Consider the following 27,265-nt stretch of genomic DNA (forward strand, 5'->3'; position numbering starts at 1 on the left):
CTCCCTGTTCTTGTGTGCATTAGCATCATCAGGCGGAGGAGCAGTGGCACCGGAGCACGAGGGAGCGGCATCCCACATGGCCATGGGGGGGTGACACTACAAACTCGGAGTTCACCAGTGGGACGGAGGGCGAGGGGAGCTCCACGGCGGGGACAGTAGCTGACACCAGCGACAAGGACTCGTCCTCTGATGGGAGCTCCCTTGTGGTGGCGTCAACATCTATGCCCCCCGCATCTACAGGTACAGCCGCCAGCCCCCCTACCAGCACTGCCCTCCCAGCAGCCCCTCAGCCTTTGCCCCGTACCCGCTCACCCAGGAGGGTGGGCATCACCTTCGCCCCAGGCACCTCAGCCCCGGCCCCAGTCACCACTGCTGCCCTCAGTGAGGAGGCCATTGACCTCCTCAGGCCCCTCACTGTTGGGCAGTCTACCATTTTGAATGCCATCCAGGGTGTAGAAAGGCAGTTGCAACAAACAAATGCATTCCTGGAGGGCATTCATTCTGGTCAGGTGGCCCTTCAGCGAGCTTTTCAGACTCTGGCCTCAGCACTGATGGCAGCCATTGTCCCTGTCTCTAGCCTCCCCCTCCAACTTCCTCCACCCAGACCCAATCCCCTGTACCCCAGCCTATCCCAAGCACAGCTTCAGAGCAGCATGCACACACCTCAAAACACAAGGGAAGCTCCGGCAAACATAAGCACCACACATCCCACAGGCACTCACACAAGCATCACACACATGCAGACACACCAACATCCACTGCCTCCACTGTGTCCCCCTCCTCCTCGTCTCCCTCCTCCCTCCCAGTCTCGTCTACACTCACACCTGCATGCACTACATCTACAGCCACTACTGCCTTCACCAGCACACCCACCACCACACCCCCCTCACGTGCAATCACCACCCCCACTACCATTCACATGTCCCCTGTGTCCTCTCCCATTGTGTCTGTGACGCCACCTCCCAAGATACACAAACGCAGGCACACACCCACCCAACAGCCATCCACCTCACAACAGCCTCCAGCGCATGCACCTTCACCCAAAGTCACCAAACGAACATCTCCTACAACCACAACCTCTTCTTCCACTCCCAAACCCCCTCCAGCTACCCGTCCCAGTGTCTCCCAAAAACTTTTCCTGTCCAACCTTGACCTCTTTCCCACACCTCCCCCACCCCGTCCGTCTCCTAGGTCCCGAACTAGCACCTCAGCCACAACATCTCCGGGCTCAGTGGTGTCTGTAGTCACCGGAATCTGGAGTGCACCGGCCACCAAGGCAGCCAGTGTGGCACGGAGCCACAGCACGGACAGTCCCCCACCTCTCAAGCATCAAAAGTTGGCCAGTGCCCGGCGGGAGAGGGGGAAGACTCCAGCCACCGAAGCCGCTCCCTGGGGTCCCGGTGGGACTGTCGAGTCAGCTGTGACACCTTCCAAGGTGGGGAAGGGCCACAAGAAACCAGGAAAGTCTGGGAAGAGCAGCACGGCGGAGGAGACCGCCATCATCCCCGCTGCCCAGGAGGCCAAAGACATCATCCCCGCTGGCCAGGAGGCCACCGCTTTCATCCCCGCTGGCCAGGAGGCCACCGCCATCATCCCCGCTGCCCAGGAGGCCACAGCCATCATCCCCGCTGGGACAGAGAGGACCGCCAGCACAAGCCCCGCTGGGACAGAGAGGACCGCCAGACCGCCATCACAAGCCCCGCTGGGACAGAGAGGACCGCCAGCACAAGCCCCGCTGGGACAGAGAGGACCGCCAGCACAAGCCCCGCTGGGACAGAGAGGACTGCCAGCACAAGCCCCGCTGGGACAGAGAGGACCGCCATCACAAGCCCTGCTGGGACAGAGAGAACCGCCAGCAGCTGAGTCACTGCAAAGGAGCCTGCCGCCTCAAGCACCGCTGAACAGGGCACCGCCGCTCCAAGCACCGCTGAACAGGGCACCGCCGCTCCCAGCCGCTCCAAGCACCGCCGCTCCAAGCACCGCTGAACAGGGCACCGCCGCTCCAAGCACCACTGGCCCATGAGCGCCAAGGGCACTGGCGCTACTGAGTCCGTCACGAGCAGGATGAAGCACTCTGGGCACCAAGCCCCCTCCAGAACCAGTGGAGAGATACATCCACTACCTCTGTCCTTAGCAGGATGAAGCACTCTGGGCACCATGCCCCCGCCTCAGAACCAGTGGAGAAAGGCATGCACTACCTCTGTCCTTAGCAGGATGAAGCACTCTGGGCACCATGCCCCCTCCAGAACCAGTGGAGGGATACATCCACTACCTCTGTCCTTAGCAGGATGAAGCACTCTGGGCACCATGCCCCCTCCAGAACCAGTGGAGAAAGGCATCCACTACCTCGGTCCTTAGCAGGATGAAGCACTCTGGGCACAAGGCCCCCTCCAGAACCAGTGGAGAAAGGCATCCACTACTTCTGTCCTTAGCAGGATGAAGCACTCTGGGCACAAGGCCCCCTCCAGAACCAGTGGAGAGATACATCCACTACCTCTGTCCTTAGCAGGATGAAGCACTCTGGGCACAAGGCCCCCTCCAGAACCAGTGGAGAGATACATCCTTTTGAGAGACTGTGGCTTTGCACTCCCCAGAATGGAACAGTGGGCAATCCACCCACTGTAGAGACTTGTGAGACTGTGGCTTTGCACTCCCCAGGATTGAACAGTGGGCAACCCACCCACTGTAGAGACCTGAGAGACTGTGGCTTTGCACTCCCCAGGATATGGCAGTGGGCAACCCACCCACTGTAGAGACTTGAGAGACTGTGGCTTAGCACTCCCCAGGGTTGAACAGTGGGCATGTGGCCCTCTTGTGGATTTGGCGTCGTGCACTCAAGCGGCTGAGGTGCCCCCCCTTTCCCTCCCCCTGAGGTGCCTGTTTAGTTGCTCTCTGATGCCCCTGCAGTGTTCTCTCCGTCATGGTCTGGGATCTTGTGTGGGCCTTGTAGGAGGCTGGACTGGCTTGTAGTGAGTACCAAGGGGTACTTGCACCTTGCACCAGGCCCAGTTATCCCTTATTAGTGTATAGGGTGTCTAGCAGCTTAGGCTGATAGATAATGGTAGCTTAGCAGAGCAGCTTAGGCTGAACTAGGAGACGTGTGAAGCTACTACAGTACCACTTAGTGTCATATGCACAATATCATAAGAAAACACAATACACAGTTATACTAAAAATAAAGGTACTTTATTTTTATGACAATATGCCAAAGTATCTTAGAGTGTACCCTCAGTGAGAGGATAGGAAATATACACAAGATATATATACACAATAGCAAAAATATGCAGTATAGTCTTAGAAAACAGTGCAAACAATGTATAGTTACAATAGGATGCAATGGGGAAACATAGGGATAGGGGCAACACAAACCATATACTCCAGAAGTGGAATGCGAACCACGAATGGACCCCAAACCTATGTGACCTTGTAGAGGGTCGCTGGGACTATTAGAAAATAGTGAGAGTTAGGAAAATAACCCTCCCCAAGACCCTGAAAAGTGAGTGCAAAGTGCACCAAAGTTCCCCTAGGGACAAAATAGTCGTGTTAGAGGAATAATGCAGGAAAGTCACAAACCAGCAATGCAACAACTGTGGATTTCCAATCTAGGGTACCTGTGGAACAAGGGGACCAAGTCCAAAAGTCACAAGCAAGTCGGAGATGGGCAGATGCCCAGGAAATGCCAGCTGCGGGTGCAAAGAAGCTTCGACTGGACAGAAGAAGCTGAGGTTTCTGCAGGAACGAAAAGGGCTAGAGACTTCCCCTTTGGTGGACGGATCCCTCTCGCCTTGGAGAGTCGTGCAGAAGTGTTTTCCCGCCGGAAGGACGCCAACAAGCCTTGCTACACGCAAATCGTGCGTTTGGCGTTTTTGGACGCTGCTGGGGCCCAGGAGGGACCAGGAGGTCGCAAATTGGACCTGCAGAGAGAGGGGACGTCGAGCAAGACAAAGAGCCCTCACTGAAGCAGGTAGCACCCGGAGAAGTGCCAGAAACAGGCACTACGAGGATGCGTGAAACGGTGCTCGCCGAAGTTGCACAAAGGAGTCCCACGTCGCCGGAGACCAACTTAGAAAGTCGTGCAATGCAGGTTAGAGTGCCGTGGACCCAGGCTTGGCTGTGCACGAAGGATTTCCGCCGGAAGTGCACAGGGGCCGGAGTAGCTGCAAAGTCGCGGTTCCCAGCAATGCAGCCCAGCTAGGTGAGGCAAGGACTTACCTCCACCAAACTTGGGCTGAAGAGTCACTGGACTGTGGGGGTCACTTGGACAGCGTCGCTGGATTCGAGGGACCTCGCTCGTCGTGCTGAGAGGAGACCCAAGGGACCGGTAATGCAGCTTTTTGGTGCCTGCGGTTGCAGGGGGAAGATTCCGTCGACCCACTGGAGATTTCTTCGGAGCTTCTGGTGCAGAGAGGAGGCAGGCTACCCCCACAGCATGCACAAGCAGGAAAACAGTCGAGAAGGCGGCAGGATCAGCGTTACAGAGTTGCAGTAGTCGTCTTTGCTACTATGTTGCAGGTTTGCAGGCTTCCAGCGCGGTCAGCGGTCGATTCCTTATCAGAAGGTGAAGAGGGAGATGCAGAGGAACTCGGCTGAGCTCATGCATTCGTTATCTAAAGTTTCCCCAGAGACAGAGACCCTAAATAGCCAGAAAAGAGGGTTTGGCTACCTAGGAGAGAGGAAAGGCTACTAACACCTGAAGGAGCCTATCAGCAGGAGTCTCTGACGTCACCTGGTGGCACTGGCCACTGAGAGCAGTCCAGTGTGCCAGCAGCACCTCTGTTTCCAAGATGGCAGAGGTCTGGAGCACACTGGAGGAGCTCTGGACACCTCCCAGGGGAGGTGCAGGTCAGGGGAGTGGTCACTCCCCTTTCCTTTGTCCAGTTTCGCGCCAGAGCAGGGGCTAAGGGGTCCCTGAACCGGTGTAGACTGGCTTATGCAGAATTGGGCACATCTGTGCCCAACAAAGCATTTCCAGAGGCTGGGGGAGGCTACTCCTCCCCTGCCTTCACACCATTTTCCAAAGGGAGAGGGTGTCACACCCTCTCTCAGAGGAAGTTCTTTGTTCTGCCATCCTGGGCCAGGCCTGGCTGGACCCCAGGAGGGCAGCTGCCTGTCTGAGGGGTTGGCAGCAGCAGCAGCTGCAGTGAAACCCCAGGAAGGGCAGTCTGGCAGTACCAGGGTCTGTGCTACAGACCACTGGGATCATGGAATTGTACCAACAATGCCAGGATGGCATAGAGGGGGCAATTCCATGATCATAGACATGTTACATGGCCATATTCGGAGTTACCATGGTGAAGCTACATATAGGTAGTGACCTATATGTAGTGCACGCGTGTAATGGTGTCCCCGCACTCACAAAGTTCAGTGAATTGGCTCTGAACAATGTGGGGGCACCTTGGCTAGTGCCAGGGTGCCCTCACACTAAGTAACTTTGCACCTAACCTTTACCAGGTAAAGGTTAGACATATAGGTGACTTATAAGTTACTTAAGTGCAGTGTAAAATGGCTGTGAAATAACGTGGACGTTATTTCACTCAGGCTGCAGTGGCAGGCCTGTGTAAGAATTGTCAGAGCTCCCTATGGGTGGCAAAAGAAATGCTGCAGCCCATAGGGATCTCCTGGAACCCCAATACCCTGGGTACCTCAGTACCATATACTAGGGAATTATAAGGGTGTTCCAGTAAGCCAATGTAAATTGGTAAAAATGGTCACTAGCCTGTCAGTGACAATTTGGAAAGAAATGAGAGAGCATAACCACTGAGGTTCTGATTAGCAGAGCCTCAGTGAGACAGTTAGTCACTACACAGGTAACACATTCAGGCACACTTATGAGCACTGGGGCCCTGGGTTACCAGGGTCCCAGTGACACATACAACTAAAACAACATATATACAGTGAAAAATGGGGGTAACATGCCAGGCAAGATGGTACTTTCCTACACAACCCCCCCCCCCAAACGAAGGACAATAAGACTAGCCATTACCTGATGAGTCTTCATTGTCTAAGTGGAAATATCTGGAGAGTCCATCTGCATTGGAGTGGCTACTCCCAGGTCTATGTTCCACTGTATAGTCCATTCCCTGTAGGGATATGGACCACCTCAACAATTTAGGATTTTCACCTTTCATTTGTTTTAGCCAAAGTAGAGGTTTGTGGTCTGTCTGAACAATGAAGTGAGTGCCAAACAGGTATGGCCTCAACTTCTTCAGAGCCCAGACCACAGCAAAGGCCTCCCTCTCAATGGCAGACCAACGCTTTTCTCTAGGGGTCAACCTTCTACTAATAAAAGCAACAGGTTGATCCTGGCCCTCAGAATTAAGTTGTGATAGGACTGCCCCTACTCCTAATTCAGATGCATCAGTTTGGACATAGAATTTTTTAGAGTAACAAGGGCTTTTCAGGACAGGTGCAGAGCACATGGCCTGCTTCAGCTCCTCAAAAGCTTCCTGACAGCTTGCTGTCCACAATACCTTTTTAGGCATTTTCTTGGATGTGAGGTCATTAAGAGGGGCTGCAATGGAGCCATAGTTCTTAATGAACCTCCTGTAATACCCAGTGAGGCCTAGGAAGGCTCTCACCTGAGTCTGAGTGGTAGGGGGAACCAATCAATAATAGTTTGGATTTTCCCCTGAAGTGGTGCAATCTGTTCCCCACCAACAAGGTGTCCCAGATAAACCACCTTACCCTGCCCTATCTGGCACTTTGAAGCCTTGATAGTGAGGCCTGCCTTTTGCAGGGCCTCCAAAACTTTCCATAGGTGGACCAGGTGATCATCCCAGCTGGAGCTAAAGACAGCTATATCGTCCAAATATGCTGCACTGAAAGCTTCCAGCCCTTGCAGGACTGTGTTCACCAACCTCTGAAAAGTGGCAGGTGCATTTTTCAAACCAAAAGGCATTACAGTAAACTGGTAATGTCCTCCAATGGTAGAAAATGCAGTCTTAGGTTTAGCATCTTCTGACAATTTGATCTGCCAATACCCTGCAGTCAAATCAAAAGTGCTTAGATACTTGGCAGATGCCAGTGTATCTATAAGCTCATCTGCCCTGGGTATAGGGTGAGCATCAGTTTTGGTTACCAAGTTGAGACCTCTATAGTCTACACAAAACCTCATTTCCTTCTTTCCATCTTTAGAATTGGGTTTTGGTACCAGTACCACAGGAGAAGCTCATGGACTGTCAGAGTGCTCAACCACTCCTAGTTCTAACATTTTCTGAACTTCTTGCTTTATGCAGTCCCTGACATGGTCAGGCTGCCTATAGATCTTGCTTTTGACAGGTAAACTGTCTCCAGTATCTATAGTGTGCTCACACCAAGAAGTGGTGCCTGGCACAGTAGAGAAGAGTTCTGAAAATTGTCCTAGGAGATTTATGCAATTATCTTTCTGCTCAGCAGTAAGACAATCAGCCAAAACTACACCTTCCACAAGAGCATCTTGTTCTGTGGAAGAGAAGAGATCAGGTAGAGGATCACTGTCTTCTTCCTGTCCCTCATCTGTTGCCATGAGCAGGGTGAGATCAGCCCTGTCATAGTAGGGTTTTAGGCGGTTGACATGGAGCACCCTAAGGGGACTCCTGGCAGTGCCTAAGTCAACCAAGTAGGTGACTTCACCCTTCTTTTCAACAATTGTGTGGGGTCCACTCCATTTATCTTGGAGTGCTCTTGGGGCCACAGGCTCCAAGACCCACACTTTCTGCCCTGGTTGGTACTGAACCAAAACAGCCTTCTGATCATGCCATTGCTTCTGGAGCTCTTGGCTGGCCTGAAGGTTTTTACTGGCCTTTTTCATGTACTCAGCCATCCTTGATCTGAGGCCAAGTACATAATCCACAATATCCTGCTTAGGAGCTTTTAAAGGTTGTTCCCAACCCTCCTTTACAAGTGTGAGTGGACCCCTAACAGGGTGTCCAAAAAGAAGTTCAAAGGGGCTGAAGCCCACTCCTTTCTGGGGTACCTCCCTGTAGGCAAAAAGGAGGCATGGTAGAAGGATATCCCATCTCCTGCGGAGTTTTTCAGGGAGTCCCATAATCATGCCTTTGAGAGTTTTATTAAATCTCTCTACCAGTCCATTTGTTTGTGGATGATAGGGTGTTGTGAACTTGTAAGTTACACCACACTCCTTCCACATGGCCTTTAAGTATGCAGACATGAAATTGCTTCCTCTGTCTGATACTACTTCCTTTGGGAAGCCCACCCTGGAAAATATTCCCAGGAGGGCCTTTGCCACTGCAGGAGCTGTAGTGGTCCTTAAAGGAATAGCTTCAGGATATCTTGTGGCATGGTCCACTACCACCAAGATAAACCTATTGCCTGAAGCAGTAGGAGGGTCAAGGGGGCCAACTATGTCAACCCCTACCCTTTCAAAGGGAACCCCAACCACAGGCAGTGGGATAAGGGGTGCCTTTGGAGTGCCACCTGTCTTGCCACTGGCTTGACAGGTTTCACAGGACTTACAAAATTCCTTTGTGTCCTCAGACATCCTAGGCCAATGAAACAGGGGAACGAGCCTGTCCCAAGTTTTCATTTGTCCTAGATGCCCAGCTAAGGGAATGTCATGTGCCAGTGTTAGGAGGAACTTTCTGTACTCCTGAGGAATCACTAATCTCCTGGCAGCTCCAGGTTTAGGATCCCTATGCTCAGTGTACAAGAGGTTGTCCTCCCAGTAAACTCTGTGAGAGTCACTGACATCCCCATTAGCCTGTTTGACAGCTTGCTGTCTGAGACCCTCTAATGTGGGACAGGTTTGCTGTGCCACACTCAGCTCCTCCCTGGCAGGCTATTAGTAGGTTTGCTCCCACCACCACTGCTATTAGTAGGGACACTAGGTGTAGCAGTAGGGGTTGTAGTGGTAGGAGCTGTGGTGCCTTTCTTTGGACAACTGGGATCTGTTGTCCAATGGCCTTTTATTTTACATAAATAGCACCATGGTTTCTTTTCCTTGTTCTGATTAAAGGAGGATTTGGACCCACCACCCCCACCAGAGTGTTTTTGTGGGCCTGATGAAGACTCATTTTTATATTTGTCCCCACCCTTGTCAGAAGACTTACCATCCTTCTTTTTGTTGCCATCTTTGTCACCCCCTGTATGAACTTTTCTGTTCACTCTTGTTCTGACCCATTTGTCTGCCTTCTTTCCCAATTCTTGGGGAGAGGTCAGATCAGAGTCCACCAAGTACTGGTGCAACAAATCAGACACACAATTATTAAGAATATGCTCTCTAAGGATTAAGTTATACAGGCTGTCATAATCAGTAACTTTACTGCCATGTAACCACCCCTCCAAGGCCTTCACTGCCTGGTCAATGAAATCAACCCAGTCTTGTGAAGACTCCTTTTTGGTCTCTCTGAACTTTATCCTGTACTGTTCAGTGGTTGAGCCATAACCATCCAGGAGTGCATTCTTAAGAACTTGGAAATTATTGGCATCATTTTCTTTTACAGTAAGGAGCCTATCCCTACCTTTTCCACTAAATGATAGCCATAGGATAGCAGCCCACTGCTTTTGAGGGACATCCTGTACAGCACAGGCCCTCTCAAGTGGAGCAAACCACTTGTTAATGTCATCCCCCTCCTTATAAGGGGGAACTATCTTGTGCAGATTCCTGGAATCATGCTCTTTTGCAGGATGACTATGGGGAATACTGCTGCTGCCACCATGGGTATCTAAACCCAACTTCTGTCTTTCCTTCTCTAATTCTAAAGACTGTCTATCCAAATCCAGCTGTTGCTTCTTGAGCTTCAGTCTGGTTTGTTCCACTCTCAATCTATTGAGCTCCCTTTCTAACAATCTGTCATCAGGGTGGGTGGGAGGGACATTTCTAGATACAGAGGTATGATGGGAATGAACAGAAGGAGACCTGTCCCTTACAGAGGGCACCCTAACAGCTTGGCTACCAGTATAATGTGAGAGCACACCATCAGTATGGTGTGATTCAACCTCTGTACCAACTATGCTAGACTGTCTAGTAATGGGCAGGCTGAGAAGTTTCTTTCCTGAACCTTTTCCTGGGGGAGTCCCTGGATCAGATTGAGAACCATTAGCTACTTTTTCACCAGATTTGGCACTCATGGCCTTATCCTGTACTCTAAGCATATTAATTAACAGTTCTAAGGAAGGATTCTTCCCTACACTCAAACCTCTCTCTATGCAGAGACTCCTTGCTCCTTTCCAGCTAAGGTGATCATATGCAAGTTTGGACAGTTCAACATTTTTGCCTGTGCCAGACATTTTTTAGAGAGAGTTAAAGTGATAGAAAAAAAATGAAAAAAGTTTTCAGAACTTTGGAAAGACAGAAAAAACTTTTTAAACTTTTAAGAACTTTTTGAAAGTTTAGAAGTACTTTTCAGCACTTAGAAAAGAGTGAAAAGAGGAAATGCAAAACTTTTTGGCTATGTGTATATACACTGACCTTGTTTTGTATATTTTTCTCTTATGAAAAGTACAATGACAAGAGTGGTAAGTAGTCTCAAGCACTTATCCCACCACTGCACAACCAATGTAGGAGGCTGGACTGGCTTGTAGTGAGTACCAAGGGGTACTTGCACCTTGCACCAGGCCCAGTTATCTCTTATTAGTGTATAGGGTGTCTAGCAGCTTAGGCTGATAGATAATGGTAGCTTAGCAGAGCAGCTTAGGCTGAACTAGGAGACGTGTGAAGCTACTACAGTACCACTTAGTGTCATATGCACAATATCATAAGAAAACACAATACACAGTTGTACTAAAAATAAAGGTACTTTATTTTTATGACAATATGCCAAAGTATCTTAGAGTGTACCCTCAGTGAGAGGATAGGAAATATACACAAGATATATATACACAATAGCAAAAATATGCAGTATAGTCTTAGAAAACAGTGCAAACAATGTATAGTTACAATAGGATGCAATGGGGAAACATAGGGATAGGGGCAACACAAACCATATACTCCAGAAGTGGAATGCGAACCACGAATGGACCCCAAACCTATGTGACCTTGTAGAGGGTCGCTGGGACTATTAGAAAATAGTGAGAGTTAGGAAAATAACCCTCCCCAAGACCCTGAAAAGTGAGTGCAAAGTGCACCAAAGTTCCCCTAGGGACAAAATAGTCGTGTTAGAGGAATAATGCAGGAAAGTCACAAACCAGCAATGCAACAACTGTGGATTTCCAATCTAGGGTACCTGTGGAACAAGGGGACCAAGTCCAAAAGTCACAAGCAAGTCGGAGATGGGCAGATGCCCAGGAAATGCCAGCTGCGGGTGCAAAGAAGCTTCGACTGGACAGAAGAAGCTGAGGTTTCTGCAGGAACGAAAAGGGCTAGAGACTTCCCCTTTGGTGGACGGATCCCACTCGCCTTGGAGAGTCGTGCAGAAGTGTTTTCCCGCCGGAAGGACGCCAACAAGCCTTGCTACACGCAAATCGTGCGTTTGGCGTTTTTGGACGCTGCTGGGGCCCAGGAGGGACCAGGAGGTCGCAAATTGGACCTGCAGAGAGAGGGGACGTCGAGCAAGACAAAGAGCCCTCACTGAAGCAGGTAGCACCCGGAGAAGTGCCAGAAACAGGCACTACGAGGATGCGTGAAACGGTGCTCGCCGAAGTTGCACAAAGGAGTCCCACGTCGCCGGAGACCAACTTAGAAAGTCGTGCAATGCAGGTTAGAGTGCCGTGGACCCAGGCTTGGCTGTGCACGAAGGATTTCTGCCAGAAGTGCACAGGGGCCGGAGTAGCTGCAAAGTCGCGGTTCCCAGCAATGCAGCCCAGCGAGGTGAGGCAAGGACTTACCTCCACCAAACTTGGGCTGAAGAGTCACTGGACTGTGGGGGTCACTTGGACAGCGTCGCTGGATTCGAGGGACCTCGCTCGTCGTGCTGAGAGGAGACCCAAGGGACCGGTAATGCAGCTTTTTGGTGCCTGCGGTTGCAGGGGGAAGATTCCGTCGACCCATGGGAGATTTCTTCGGAGCTTCTGGTGCAGAGAGGAGGCAGGCTACCCCCACAGCATGCACAAGCAGGAAAACAGTCGAGAAGGCGGCAGGATCAGCATACAGAGTTGCAGTAGTCGTCTTTGCTACTATGTTGCAGGTTTGCAGGCTTCCAGCGCGGTCAGCGGTCGATTCCTTATCAGAAGGTGAAGAGGGAGATGCAGAGGAACTCGGCTGAGCTCATGCATTCGTTATCTAAAGTTTCCCCAGAGACAGAGACCCTAAATAGCCAGAAAAGAGGGTTTGGCTACCTAGGAGAGAGGAAAGGCTACTAACACCTGAAGGAGCCTATCAGCAGGAGTCTCTGACGTCACCTGGTGGCACTGGCCACTCAGAGCAGTCCAGTGTGCCAGCAGCACCTCTGTTTCCAAGATGGCAGAGGTCCTGAGCACACTGGAGGAGCTCTGGACACCTCCCAGGGGAGGTGCAGGTCAGGGGAGTGGTCACTCCCCTTTCCTTTGTCCAGTTTCGCGCCAGAGCAGGGGCTAAGGGGTCCCTGAACCGGTGTAGACTGGCTTATGCAGAATTGGGCACATCTGTGCCCAACAAAGCATTTCCAGAGGCTGGGGGAGGCTACTCCTCCCCTGCCTTCACACCATTTTCCAAAGGGAGAGGGTGTCACACCCTCTCTCAGAGGAAGTTCTTTGTTCTGCCATCCTGGGCCAGGCCTGGCTGGACCCCAGGAGGGCAGCTGCCTGTCTGAGGGGTTGGCAGCAGCAGCAGCTGCAGTGAAACCCCAGGAAGGGCAGTCTGGCAGTACCAGGGTCTGTGCTACAGACCACTGGGATCATGGAATTGTACCAACAATGCCAGGATGGCATAGAGGGGGCAATTCCATGATCATAGACATGTTACATGGCCATATTCGGAGTTACCATGGTGAAGTTACATATAGGTAGTGACCTATATGTAGTGCACGCGTGTAATGGTGTCCCCGCACTCACAAAGTTCAGTGAATTGGCTCTGAACAATGTGGGGGCACCTTGGCTAGTGCCAGGGTGCCCTCACACTAAGTAACTTTGCACCTAACCTTTACCAGGTAAAGGTTAGACATATAGGTGACTTATAAGTTACTTAAGTGCAGTGAAAAATGGCTGTGAAATAACGTGGACGTTATTTCACTCAGGCTGCAGTGGCAGGCCTGTGTAAGAATTGTCAGAGCTCCCTATGGGTGGCAAAAGAAATGCTGCAGCCCATAGGGATCTCCTGGAACCCCAATACCCTGGGTACCTCAGTACCATATACTAGGGAATTATAAGGGTGTTCCAGTAAGCCAATGTAAATTGGTAAAAATGGTCACTAGCCTGTCAGTGACAATTTGGAAAGAAATGAGAGAGCATAACCACTGAGGTTCTGATTAGCAGAGCCTCAGTGAGACAGTTAGTCACTACACAGGTAACACATTCAGGCACACTTATGAGCACTGGGGCCCTGGGTTACCAGGGTCCCAGTGACACATACAACTAAAACAACATATATACAGTGAAAAATGGGGGTAACATGCCAGACAAGATGGTACTTTCCTACAGGCCTCGCCCATACCGTGTGGACCCAGTGTTCCACGGACTTCATTGGAGCACTACCTGGACTACTAAGCTTGGTGTATATTTTGTTTATGGTGTATATATATATATTTTAGCATACTTGATTTTAATATATTACAATGGTTACACTCATTTCCTTTTGTCTTTGCATTCTTCTGGGGGGGTTGGTGGGTATAACTATAATGTATAAATAAATATGTATTAGTGTGTGTGTTGTAGTGGGTGAGGGTGATGGTGGGGGTGTTGCGTGTGTGTCCCTGTTTTTTTCCTCCCCTGTGTCGTAGGTGCAGTACTCACTGAGGTCTTCGCCGCCGGCGTTCGTGCTCCTGGTAGAGGAGCAAGAAGATGAGGGCTGGCAGGATGTGCAGCTCTGGTTCCATGGCGTCCGGATTCCTTGTGGGGTGTGTAGAGGTGAGCGTTTTCCCTTTGAAGTCATGTTTCTGCCGTGTTGGTGGCGGTGGCGGATTGGTAGGTTGTAATACTGTGGGCGGTACTTTGTCTTCCACCTGTCTGTTGGCGATGACCGCCAAGCTGTTTGTCTCTACCGCCGTGGCTGTCGGAGTGTGGCAGTGGCTGTCTTTGTTGGCGGTTTCCGCCACGGTCGTAATTCCAATTTTTTTTTACCACTGGCCTGTTGGCGGTCTTACCGCCGCTTTAACACTGTACGCCAGGGTTGTAATGACCACCTCAGTGTGCAACCTCTGCCTCTCTAGATCATAAGGAAGAAACCTGCGAGGTGTGCCGATCCTTCCGATCCAAGGAGACTTTACGGGATCGAAGAGCGAGACGGCTAGAGATGGCATCGAAGTCGACAGAACAAACAGCCTACATTTTCGGTGAGGAACAGGTGCAAACTGCAATTTCCAATGCAGACTGGGACTCCGACCGTGACTCAGATGGGGACAGCAAAGTTATTCCTGTGGCGTAGTACGTGAGTATGCCAGCCCATTCCTATCACCAAAGACAGTTTAAAAAGTCACAGAAGGCCTTGGGTCCACCACTGCTTGGTCGGACCCGAAAACTACTTCTCGATGACCGCCCCTCGGGTTCGGTGTCGAAAAAGGCCAAAACGCACTCGACTGAATAGACTTCCACGCCCGTTTCGGGATTGAGTCGTAAGATGGAAGCTTCCACGTCAGAACCAAAACGGCTACATACCACCTCGGAGCTGAAACACCCAAGCTCCTCTTCGGCGCTGAAGCATCCAAACTCCTCTTTGGAGCTGAAAAAACTTCCATCTGCTTCAGAGACCACATTTTCCGCCCGTTTGAAGCAGTCTATTACCAAGCGTTCGGAGCATACATTTGTGGTAAGTAAACATATTCCATCTTCATAGGAGTCAACACATGTTAGGCCCATTCTTGAGTTCATAGACCATAAACAGAGGAAAATACAGATCCAAAAGGATACGGGTAAAATTATTGCCTCTCCTCCTCCTATGACCAAGAGGAAACTGTCATTCCAAGAAGGTTTGGAACCTGGCTCTTCACCGGCGAAAATATTTAAGCACAAGGAGAAGCCAAAGACAGTGCATCAGCCTTTACTGCATTTGTCTTTCCTTCCTACCTCTCCACCACCTCACACTCCACCACCTTCACCCACACAGTTTTCTGCACAATCTACTGTCTCCTCACACTGGGATTATATGGGTGACAATCCTTATAATATGGACCCATGGGATATGTACAATTTTGACTCAATTCCATCTAATGATCCTGATCTGTATCCCACAAGGCCACTCCACCTGAAGACACAACAGCCTATAATCAGGTCATTGCTAGAGCAGCCACATACGACAATGTGCAGCTGCACTCTGAGCCCATAGAGGATGATTTTGTATTCAACACCCTGTCCTCTACACATAAGCAGTACCAATGTTTGGTGATGCTACCAGGCATGTGAAAACATGCTGTTAACATTTTTAAAGAGCCGGCAAAGGCTAGGGTACTAACACCTAGAGTGGATAAGAAATATAAAGCTGCACCATCAGATCCAATTTTTATATCACAACAGTTGCCACCTGATTCCATTGTGGTCAGTGCAGCTAGGAAAAGGGCAAATAGTCAGTCCACAGGGGATGCTCCTCCCCCTGATAAAGAAAGCTGCAAATTTGATGCAACAGGCAAAAGAGTGGCAATTCGAGCTGCAAATCATTGGAGGATTGCCAACTCCCAAGCTCTTTTAGCCAAGTATGACAAGGCCCATTGGGATGAAATGGAGGATTTCCTTCAATATCTCTCGACAGAACACCAAAAAATGGCACAGCAGGTAGTGGCAGAAGGACAAGCTATTGCCAACCAACAAATTAGATCCGCACTAGATGCAGCTGACACTGCAGCTAGGAGAATTAATACTAGTGTTATGATCAGAAGGCATGCTTGGTTGGAATCCTCAGGATTCAAACCTGAGATACAGCAAGCGGTCCTTAATATGCCATTTAATAAACAGAAACACTATTTGGACCTGAGGTGGATACCACCATTGAAAAATTCAAAAAAAGACTACGATACAGCAAAGGCCATGGGTGCCCTTTACCTAACACCTTTTTGGGGCACTTTTCATAAGCCCCAATTCAGAGGAGGTTTTAAACCCCAAACATCAGAGGCCTCTACTTCCCAACAAAATCAGGGATTACAGTATTATTCTAGGGGATCTTTCAGGGGCTCAATTTCAGAAGTAGGGGCAAATCCACTGCCACAAGAGGTGCCTCCACCTCATCAAAGCAGTGACATTCTCTGCATCCCCACACAGCACACATCTCCTGTGGGTGGAAGACTGGAATGTTTCCACAGTCATTGGCAACAAATTACATCAGATCAATGGGTACTGTCAATTATCCACAATGGTTATTGCCTAGAACTCATCTCCACTCCACCAAACATTCCCCCTCGTTCACACAGCCTTTCTCCAGAACACATTGTTCTGCTAAAACAAGAGGAAGAATCTCTTCTACTCAAAGGTGCAATAGAGGTAGTACCCATCAATCAACAAGGAACAGGAGTATATTCTCTATACTTCCTTGTACCAAAAAAGGATGGCACTTTCAGACCAATCCTCGATCTCACGCCTCTCTATTAGTATATTCTCTCAGAGCATTTCCACATGGTCACTCTGCAGGATGTCATTCCTTTGTTACAAAAACAAGACTACATGACAGCATTAGAACTAAAAGATGCTTACTTCCATATTCCCATACATCCAGCACACCGCAAATACTTGAGGTTTGTGATAGCAGGCAAGCACTACCAATTCAAAGTACTACCCTTCTTAGGAGTAACAACAGCACCAAGGGTATTTACCAAATGCCTAGCAGTGGTTGCAGCATATCTCAGAACACAGTATATACATGACTTTCCCTATCTGGACGACTGGCTCATAAAAGCCAGCACCATTCAAACCTGTCAATGTTCTTCTGATTAAAAAGTCAACCATGTGACCTTCATAGAAGTCTCAAGATTCATTTTGTTTTTTCAGTTGCTTCCTGTTTTCCTCCTGTTTTGCAGTAATGGCTGTAAATATTCTCCACAATGTTTTGTGCAAATTTCAGCTGTAACCTTGACCTGATTGACTATTTATTTCTTCTCAATTTTAAATAATCATCCGGAGATATTTGATCTCTCTCTGTTTCTCACAAGTGACATACTGGTGTGCATCTTCTAAATTCCAATTTGGTTGATGTTTTCCTGACTAGTTTCTCTCTTATTGTTTGCTACTTGTATAGCTTGCACTCTTTGAAGACCGTAATTCCAATTTAAAGCAATTCTAATTTCTCTGTCTTATAGGTGAACACAGACAAGGATTGATCAATGGACAGAACCAAGTAAGGACTTAATTGCATAAAATGTTACAGAGCAAGTTTATTTTCCTGTAAGGTGCAACATAAAAATATGCTATCTGATTGCCATTTGCATTGAGAACTGGGTCTGTTTGCCAAGCATTACACCTAGTGTTTCGCCATGTTAAAAACAGTATGTAGTTTTATTATGCATGGGAGACTGCAACCCCAGTGCAAAAGCCTATCTCTAACTTAATTATTACAGTCACTTTGTGACATCTCTAGTCAACTCTAATAACAAAATGATGTAGTAATTTATTGCAGTTGAGATGTGATGTCATAATGCCTCCTGCCAGAGATAGCACCTAAGGTAAAATACAGGTCAGAGTTGTTCTAAAATGAGCAGTAGAAAGAACATATTACTGAGAACATGTTAATTTTTTGCATGGTGTAAGTCATTACAGGTAAGATATCTCTGCATGTTTGTATACCTTCTGAGCCCCAACACTTTTTAATCTGACTTAGGTAAACTCATGCTAATATCTTTTTACAACAAATTACTACCTGCTTTTTGGTGTGTTTAATTTTTTACTACAGATTCTACTTTCATTCATTTTTTGTCTGCAAACGTACAATTTCTTTCTTATGAAAGAGTAAGCCACCAAGGATTTATGCGGTGGGTGATGGTGTGATCATGTAGTATGAGGATTAAAAAAATCCTCTGCTATGCTAAAAGGATATTTCTGATAAGATACTTCTAAACACAGATTTCTCACGTTTTGATTATTTCCCAGGTGTCAGACTTGATCCGCCAACTTTTGAAGCAGTATCGTGGCGTGACGGTCTGTGGTGTCACGAGGCTCTGCACCAACGTTGTTCCGCTCTGGAAGTGGTATGTGGAACTGCGTATAGGTGCCACAATATCTTTTATTTCTGCAGAATCAGGCAATGATTCGGAGCTACCGCTTGTCTTTTCATTAGATCTTTAGCTCCAAACTGGTTCTGAAATCTGGTGTGCCAGAGAAAATGTCACCTCCCAAGACTCTACAGTGTTTAGATCTTGTAGGAACTGTCACAAGCAAATCTCTGTGTCAGACCTCCATCAGGTTTGTCTGTGGTCGGAACACAACTCCAAGGCCTGCAGTGACAGCTCATTGATGAATCCCCAGGTCATTCCGGACCATGAACTGAAGCTCTATATCTCCAAGCACCGGAAGACTCCATGCCGTGACAAGTCAAAGCCTCCTGAGGTGATTGTAGTGGCCAGCCATCATTGTTCAAGATGGACCTGGCCCCCTCTCGCCACTCTCAAACTCCAGAGAAGGCGCAAGGGCATTACTGTGCCCCCTGGCCGTGCTTCTGAAGCCTTTCCCCTTCTGATCCAATTCCAACCTCGTCACGAGGCAAACTGAATTTCCAGCGCTGCTGGGGATGCCACAGCAAACCGAAGAATTCAAGGAAGCCATGCTGCGGCTCTATGGCACATAACTGTCTCTCGCTGGTGCACGTGTAGGCCCCAAGGAACCACAATGGCTCCACCTGGGACTGATAGCAGGTCTACTATGAGAGCCAGTTGGACCTGCTGGATCAGCTATGGACTCCGATCCTGGCAGCACAACCAGTGTCAGACAGTGGAGCATCGACTCCGTCTACACCAAATGACAAAGTGCAACATACTGTTCTTTCTGACTCTGAGTCACACGCGTTAGTCTGTCCTGGCATTTAGAAATTCCACCAGGTGGTACACAACCTGGAAAATCACCTGGTGTTCCAGCCATTTCAAAAGCCATAGGGTACACAACCCCACCCCAAGGCCACATCCATTGGGCAATGCATTAGATTCCGATATTTTGACCCTGCCTCAAGGAAGGGCCCAAAATGTCCATACTTTATTTGGAATTGAGTATGACAATGATTAATATGATGCTGGGGATGAATTTGCCCAATCATACACTGATGGCAATTGGTATGAGGACCTTGAGGACTTCAGTAGCCTGGACACCTTGCCAGACACTGGACTAATTTTGCCTTTCGGCCCTGCAATGGAAGAAAGTGCCTCCTTCGCATTTGTCATGCAAAGGGAGGCTGATGTTCTGGACCTCCAGTTAGGCGCTATGGAGGTGAAGACTAATATCCTCACTGAGGTGCTAAACCCTGGGCAAACAAATACCAATCCCCTGCTTCCGTTTAATAAAGTCCTCACAGACTCCCTTCGCTGGACTTGGCTAAAACCATGTTCCAGACCTCCAGTGAACAGGTAGATAGCATGGTGTCATCATCCAGCCCCAGGGGATTCAAACGTCTTGACTCAGCTCTCCACACTTGAGAGCTTAGTCGTGCAGGCCTCAATGAGTAAGGTCAATTCTAACTAATTCCCTACCACAACACAGGACAAGGAATCAAAATACATCAAAACCTTTGGGAAATGTGTTTTCCTCAACAAGTTTAGCAGTACATTCCATCAATGCCAGCTGCCTTCTAGGGTATTATACTCATGCCCTTTGGGACTTTTTCGCACAAGTCTTATCTGATGTCTCTGTTGACTTGTGTCTCATCCTTATGCAAGTTATTCTGATAGTCACGATGTGGCAAAGTTTACAATATGCTGTGGCTTGGACACCACAGGTTGCCTAGGCAGGGTAATTGGCACCAATGTGGCTCTCAGGAGGCATGCCTAGCTGAGGTTCACAGATTTCTCCGAAGTGTTCAGTCCACGTTAAAGCGCATGCCTTTCGATGGCTCTTACCATTTTGGTGAGAAGACAGACTTTACCCTTGAGTGCTTTAAGGATAGCAGGGCTACAGCATGCTCCATGGGCTTGTCCACTCTGCCACATCAGCTGCAGCTTCACCCCCTCTGTGGCTATGGTAAAGGCTTACACTATTGTAATCAAGTCCAACCTGCCTACCATTCTCGTCAGTCTTTTTGTGATTGAGGACGCAGTACCCACAGACCGCAGGGGTAACAGGAGGAGCATGCAGCACAGTCTTCGCCATATCAAAACCTCTTTAGTGTGTCCTTCAAGGCACACAGCCACCCTGTCAGAGGCAGGATGTGACATTTTCTGCCAGGGTGGTAGGCGATAACTTCTGACAATTGGCTGCAAGAAATTGTCCAGTGGGGTTACGTCCTACCATTTCTTGTCAACCTGCTGCACTTTCCACCATCCTCAAAACAGCTGACAGAGGAACATCTGTACCTCTTGCAGCAGACAGTCAAGGTCCTTTTGGCCAAAGACGCCGTAGGGAGGGGGATTTAGCTGTTACTTCCACTACTTTCTGGTGCAAAAGAAAGACAGAGGCTGTCGTCCTTTTCAGACCTTCACTGTCTCAATGCTTTCATGCCGAAGGACACATTCAAGATGCTCACCCTAGCCCAGCTTTTGTCTCCCCTCGACCCTGGAGACTGGATGGTAGTGTTTGACCTGTAGGATACTTATATCTACAACCATATCCTGCAGCCCCACATGCGCTATCTACAGTTCACTGTTGGGCAGGAAAATTTTCAGTTTACTGTGCTCCCTTTTGGCTTCACCAGTACCCCTCGGGTGTTCACAAAAGTCAGTGGTGGCAACACAGCTTCAGAGGCATGTTGTTCCAGTCTTCCCCTACCTCGACAATTGACTACTGAAGGTGGGCTCCATGGAGGCATTCACTCACCTCCAGACTATGGCGAACAACCTGCTTTCATAAGGGTTCACAGTAAAAATATCGAAGTCACACCTAAGTCATTCACAGACGTTTCCCTTCATTGGAGCTATTCCATACATGGTGCAGTTTTGTGCCTTCCCTCTGTAACAGAGCCCAGGGCATTTGGGAATTTCAGCCTTTGTGCTGTGAGGATGACTCTGAGGCTGCTGGAGTTTATCACCTCCTGCTTAATGTTGGAGAAGCACACCAGGTGGCATATGTGGGCTCTTCAGTGGGATCTAAAGTCCCAGTGGGCACAATATCAGGGGGACCTCTTCGAACATGGTCAGATTTCAGAGGAGACTGCAGTAGACCTACTGTTGTGGTTGCTTTACCATGGCAGACCCCTTTCTCTACCCCACCCAGAGCTAACAGTGGCGACAACAGGCAACACCGCTGCCATGTGGTATTGCAACACACAGCGCGGGGTGGGGTTGTGAACCCTATGGCTTTTGAAATGGCTGGAACACCAGGTGATTTTCCAGGTTGTGTACCACCTGGTGGAATTTCTAAATGCCAGGACAGACTAACGCGTGCGACTCAGAGTCAGAAAGAACAGTATGTTGCACTTTGTCATTTGGTGTAGACGGAGTCGATGCTTAGCTGTTCACAAATAGCAACTGTATCTGGAGGTGGGGCAAGGTTTCTTCCGTAAATGTGGAGAACCTTGGCTTGATCTTTTCAACACTGCATATTATTTGCAATGTCAGAATTTTTGTGCGTTGGAGTTTCTAAGGCATCTATTTTTCTGAGATGTGTTCTACCTACTGTGGAACTTGGGACTGGTTGTATCCCTTTCTGCACGTCCCTTTCCTGACCATGCCCAGTCATCATAGTGGCACCAGATTGGACATACAGAGTGTGATATCTAGAACTCCTAAGCATAAGCATCTGTCCTCTGATTAGGCTGCAGCTTTGGTAGGATCTTCTGTCTCAGCAGAAGGGCAGTGTCCTGCACCCAGGTCTGCTCAGTCTTTATTTCCATGCTCGGAAATTGAGTGGTAACAGCTGACTGCCTTTAATTTCCATCCTGAGGTTGTAGATGCCATCTTGACCACCAGACGCCCCTCAACAAAATCAGCATACGTCTGCGGTTGGCACAAGTTTGTGGTTTGGTGCGGTGCTCAGCATATTGGCCCACTTTGTCAGGGTATCCGAAATATTTATTTTTGTGTGTTGTCTCTAGCACAGCAAGGACTTGCTTTGGGCATGGTTGAAGGGAACCAGTTGGCTCTTTCTGCCTTTTTGAGGTTGCTGGATCAGTCTTTTTTTATTTAAATCACTCATTGTGATGTGTTTTTAAATGGTTTGCAACATTATTTCCACCCTCTCCCTTCATCATGCCTCAGTGGTCCTTAACTTAGTCCTCATCTTCCTGATGTCCACTCCTTTTGAACTCCTTCACAGCTGTCCACCACAGCTTCTCAGCCTCAAGATAGTGTTCCTCATCAACATAACATCCATGGGAGGTTAATGAGCTGCAAGCCCTTCTCATCAACCCACAGTACACTACGTTCTTCCCAGACAGGCTGAACCTGGGAACCCAAGATTCCTTTCTTCCGAAAGTGGTGTCTCCTTTTCATGTTTAGCAAAACATCACCCTACTGGTGTTCTTCGGGCCACCTCAGCCCTCTAAGGAGGAGGATAGACTCCAGTGGTTCAATCCTAAAGGGGCTCTTTGTTTTTTCATCGATTGTCCCAAGGATTATAGTGTGGAAGATTACTTTTGCAGGATTTACCGAAGTGAAGATGGGCAAATCAGTGCAGAAGAGGATGACCTCTCAGTGGATCATGCACTGTATTAAAATCTGCTAGGCATTGGCCAAGAAGCATGCCCATGGAAGATTTGAGCGCTTATTCCACCCAAGCCTGCACTGGCATACGGAGTTCCTGTTCTGCATATTTGCCAGGCTGCTACATGGCCGGCACTCCAGTTCACGAAGTACTACTGTCTGGATAGCCAAGTCCATCTGTATAAGCATTTTGCTTGCTCGATCGTGCTGTCTTGGGTTTGTTTGAGCCAATTTAGAGACCCACCATACTGCTTTGATATCTATTCAAAAGGGAGGAATATGAGGTTATCTATCAGAAGAAGTAGTTAATAAAGTTGAGGGACTCTCTTTTTGGTAGATAGTCTATCTAACTGGAGATTACTCACTGAACCCCCCAGCCTCCCTGTTCTGTGACCTGGGCTCTTTTCATACTTAAAAGGTCCCAAATATAGAGATCTGCACTCTGGTCAAAGCCAATTTGATGTTGGGCTCTGCATCTGTGGGTGGGGACAGCCTAGAAAGTAACAGACATTAGCGTGCACCACTGACATCTATATGTGGTTCCATGTATCACTTCTGGAGCAGAACCACAATAGCACATAGCCACATAATCCCACCTACTGGCACGCGGAGTACTGCTTACAAATGTTTTGGATCTAATCTGACACCTGGGGAATATTCAGTAGGGTGAGGAGTATGTGATTAGATAGAGTATGTACCAAAAAGAGCTTTACCAAAGGTAAGTAACTTACTCTGCAAGTCACTTGGTAGTTCCATGACCTTATATAGAAACTTCAGCCTCATTCCTCTATATGATCGGTCTTCAGTCTCATTCTTCTGTGTAATCACAGAACTCCTCAGAGACTTGCAAAAACTTATAATGTACAGCAGGGGGTACTTAATCCAATATATACTCACTCTCCACCATTATGTATAACATTTGTATATGCACTTAAAATACATAGCAATAATTCAGTTACCCATTCAGTAACAATTGCAAGTTATTGCTGTTCTGGATATCTTGTTCCCGCACACCCAGTTAACCCCTTCGCTGCCAGGCCTTTCCCCCCTCCTGTGCCAGGCCTTTTTTTGGCTATTTGGGGCAGTTTGCGCTTAGGCTCTCATAACTTTTTGTCCACATAAGCTAGCCAAGCCAAATGTGTGTCCTTTTTTTCCAACATCCTAGGAATTCTAGAGGTACCCAGACTTTGTGGGTTCCCCTGAAGGAGACCAAGAAATTAGCCAAAATACAGTGAAAATGTCATTTTGAAAAAAAAAATATGGGGAAAAAGTGGCTGCAGAAGAAGGCTTGTGGTTTTTTCCTGAAAATGGCATCAACAAAGGCCGGTGCTAAAATCACCAGCTTCCCAGCTTTCAGGAACAGCCAGACTTGAATCAGAAAACCCAATTTTTCAACACAAATTTGGCATTTTACTGGGACATACCCCATTTTTATGATTTTTTGTGCTTTCAGCCTCCTTCCAGTCAATGACAAATGGGCGTGAAACCAATGCTGGACCCAGAAACCTAAACATTTCTGAAAAGTAGACAAAATTCTGAATTCAGCAAGGGGTAATTTGTGTAGATCCTACAAGGGTTTCCTACAGAAAATAACAACTGAAAAAGAAAAATATTGAAATTGAGGTGAAAAAAACAGCAATTTTTCTCTACGTTTTACTCTGTATCTTTTTCCTGCAATGTCAGATTTTTAAAAGCAATATACCGTTATGTCTGCTGGACTCTTCTGGTTTCGGGGATATATAGGGCTTGTAGGTTCATCAAGAACCCTAGGTACCCAGAGCCAATAAATGAGCTGCACCCTGCAGTGGGTATTCATTCTATACCGGGTATACAGCAATTCATGTGCTGAAATATAAAGAGTGAAAAATAGCTATCAAGAAAACCTTTGTATTTCCAAAATGGGCACAGGATAAGGTGTTGAGGAGCAGTGGTTATTTGCACATCTCTGAATTCCGGGGTGACCATACTAGCATGTGAATTACAGGGCATTTCTCAAATAGATGTCTTTTTTACACACTCTCTTATATTTGGAAGGAAAAAATGTAGAGAAAGACAAGGGGCAATAACACTTGTTTTTCTATTCTATGTTCCCCCAAGTCTCCCGATAAAAATGATACCTCACTTGTGTGGGTATGCCTAGCGCCCACGACAGTAAATGCCCCAAAACACAACATGGACACATCACATTTTTTGACAGAAAACAGAGGTGTTTTTTGCAAAGTGCCTACCTGTAGATTTTGGCCTCTAGCTCAGCCGGCACCTAGGGAAACTACCAAAACTGTGCATTTTTTAAGACTAGAGACCTCTGGAATCCAAGTTGGGTGACTTATGGGGGTCTGACCAGGTTCTGTTACCCAGAATCCTTTGCAAACCTCACAATTTAACTAAAAAAACAAGTTTTCCCTCACATTTCGGTGACAGAAAGTTCTGGAATCTGAGAGGAGCCACAAATTTCCTTCCACCCAGCGTTCCCCCAAGTCTCCCGATAAAAATGATACCTCACTTGTGTGGGTATGCCTAGCGCCCGCGATAGGAAATGCCCCCAAACCCAACTTGAACACATTACAATTTTTTAAAGAAAACAGAGGTGTTTTTTGCAAAGTGCCTACCTGTAGATTTTGGCCTCTAGCTCATCCAGCACCTAGGGAAACCTACCAAAACTGTGCATTTTCGAAAAATAGAGACTTCGGGGAATCCAAGATGGGGTGACTTGTGGGGCTCTGACCAGGTTCTGTTACCCAGAAACCTTTGCAAACCTCAAAATTTGGTTAAAAAAACACGTTTTCCCCACATTTCGGTAACAGAAAGTTCTGGAATCTGAGAGGAGCCACAAATTCCCTTGCACCCAGCGTTCCCCCAAGTCTCCCGATAAAAATGATACCTCACTTGTGTGGGTAGGCCTAGCGCCCGCGACAGGAAATGCCCCAAAACACAACGTGGACACATCACAATTTTTGACAGAAAACAAAGGTGTTTTCTGCAAAGTGCCTACCTGTAGATTTTGGCCTCTAGCTCAGCCGGCACCTAGGGAAACCTACCAAACCTGTGCATTTCTTAAAACTAGAGACCTCAGGGAATCCAAGATGGGGTGACTTGTGGGGGTCTGACCAGGTTCTGTTACCCAGAATCCTTTGCAAACCTCAAAATTTAACTAAAAAAAACACGTTTTCCTCTGATTCGGTGACAGAAAGTCTGGAATCTGAGAGGAGCCACAAATTTCCTTCCACCCACCGTTCCCCCAAGTCTCCCGATAAAAATGATACCTCACTTGTGAGGGTATGCTTAGCACCCGCGATAGGAAATGCCCCCAAACACAACGTGAACACATCACAATTTTTGAAAGAAAACAGATGTGTTTTTTGCAAAGTGCCTACCTGTAGATTTTGGCCTCTAGCTCACCGGACACCTAGGGAAACCTACCAAACCTGTCCATTTTTTAAAACTAGAGACCTTGGGGAATCCAAGATGGGGTGACTTGTGGGGCTCTGACCCGGTTCTGTTACCCAGAATCCTTTGCAAACCTCAAAATCTGGTTAAAAAAAAACACGTTTTCCTCACATTTTGGTAACAGAAAGTTCTGGAATCTGAGAGGAGCCACAAATTTCCCTGCGTCCAGCGTTCCCCCAAGTCTCCCGATAAAAATTATACCTCACTTGTGTGGGTAGGCCTAGCGCCCGCGACAGGAAATGCCCCAAAACACAATGTGGACACATCACAATTTTTGACAGAAAACAGAGGTGTTTTTTGCAAAGTGCCTACCTGTAGATTTTGGCCTCTAGCTCAGCCGACACCTAGGGAAACCTACCAAACCTGTGCATTTTTAAAAACTAGAGACCTAGGGGAATCCAAGATGGGGTGACTTGTGGGGCTCTTACCAGGTTCTGTTACCCAGAATCCTTTGCAAACCTCAAAATTTGGCTAAAAAAACACGTTTTCCACTCATTTCGGTGACAGAAAGTTCTGGAATCTGAGAGGAGCCACAAATTTCCTTCCACATAGCGTTCCCCCAAGTCTCTCGATAAAAATGGTACCTCACTTGTGTGGGTATGCCTAGCGCCCATGAAAGGAAATGGCCCAAAACACAACGTGGACACATCACATTTTTTCACAGAAAACAGTGCCTACCTGTGGATTTTGGCCTCTAGCTCAGCCGGCCCCTGGGGAAACCTAGCAAACCAGCACATTTTTGAAAACTGTAAACCTAGGGGAATCCAAGATGGGGTGACTTGTGGGGCTCTGACCAGGTTCTGTTACCCAGAGTCCTTTGCAAACCTCACAATTTGGCCACAAAAACACTTTTTCCTCTCATTTCGGTGACAGAAAGTTAAGGAATCTGAGAGGAGCCACAAATTTCCTTCCACCCAGCGTTCCCCCAAGTTTCCCGATTAAAAATGGTACCTCACTTGTGTGGGTAGGCCTAGCGCCCACAAAAGGAAATGGCCCAAAACACAACGTGGACACATCACATTTTTTCACAAACAACAGAGGTGTTTTTTGCAAAG

At 48.0% G+C, this 27,265-nt stretch overlaps 1 protein-coding gene across 5 annotated transcripts in view; it reads left to right on the forward strand.

Annotated features, from left to right (window-relative positions):
- KLC3 (kinesin light chain 3) overlaps positions 1 to 27,265 on the forward strand; it is an 819,248-nt gene that overhangs the window by 631,497 nt on the left and 160,486 nt on the right. For all 5 annotated transcript variants that reach the window (XM_069207761.1, XM_069207764.1, XM_069207763.1 and 2 more), the window contains exon 10: positions 17,289 to 17,326. In XM_069207761.1, coding sequence (XP_069063862.1) covers positions 17,289 to 17,326 — 38 coding nt within the window. The remainder of the gene's footprint in view (positions 1 to 17,288; positions 17,327 to 27,265) is intronic.

The sequence above is a fragment of the Pleurodeles waltl genome, chromosome 9, assembly GCF_031143425.1.
Source record: "Pleurodeles waltl isolate 20211129_DDA chromosome 9, aPleWal1.hap1.20221129, whole genome shotgun sequence".
NCBI lineage: Eukaryota > Metazoa > Chordata > Amphibia > Caudata > Salamandridae > Pleurodeles > Pleurodeles waltl.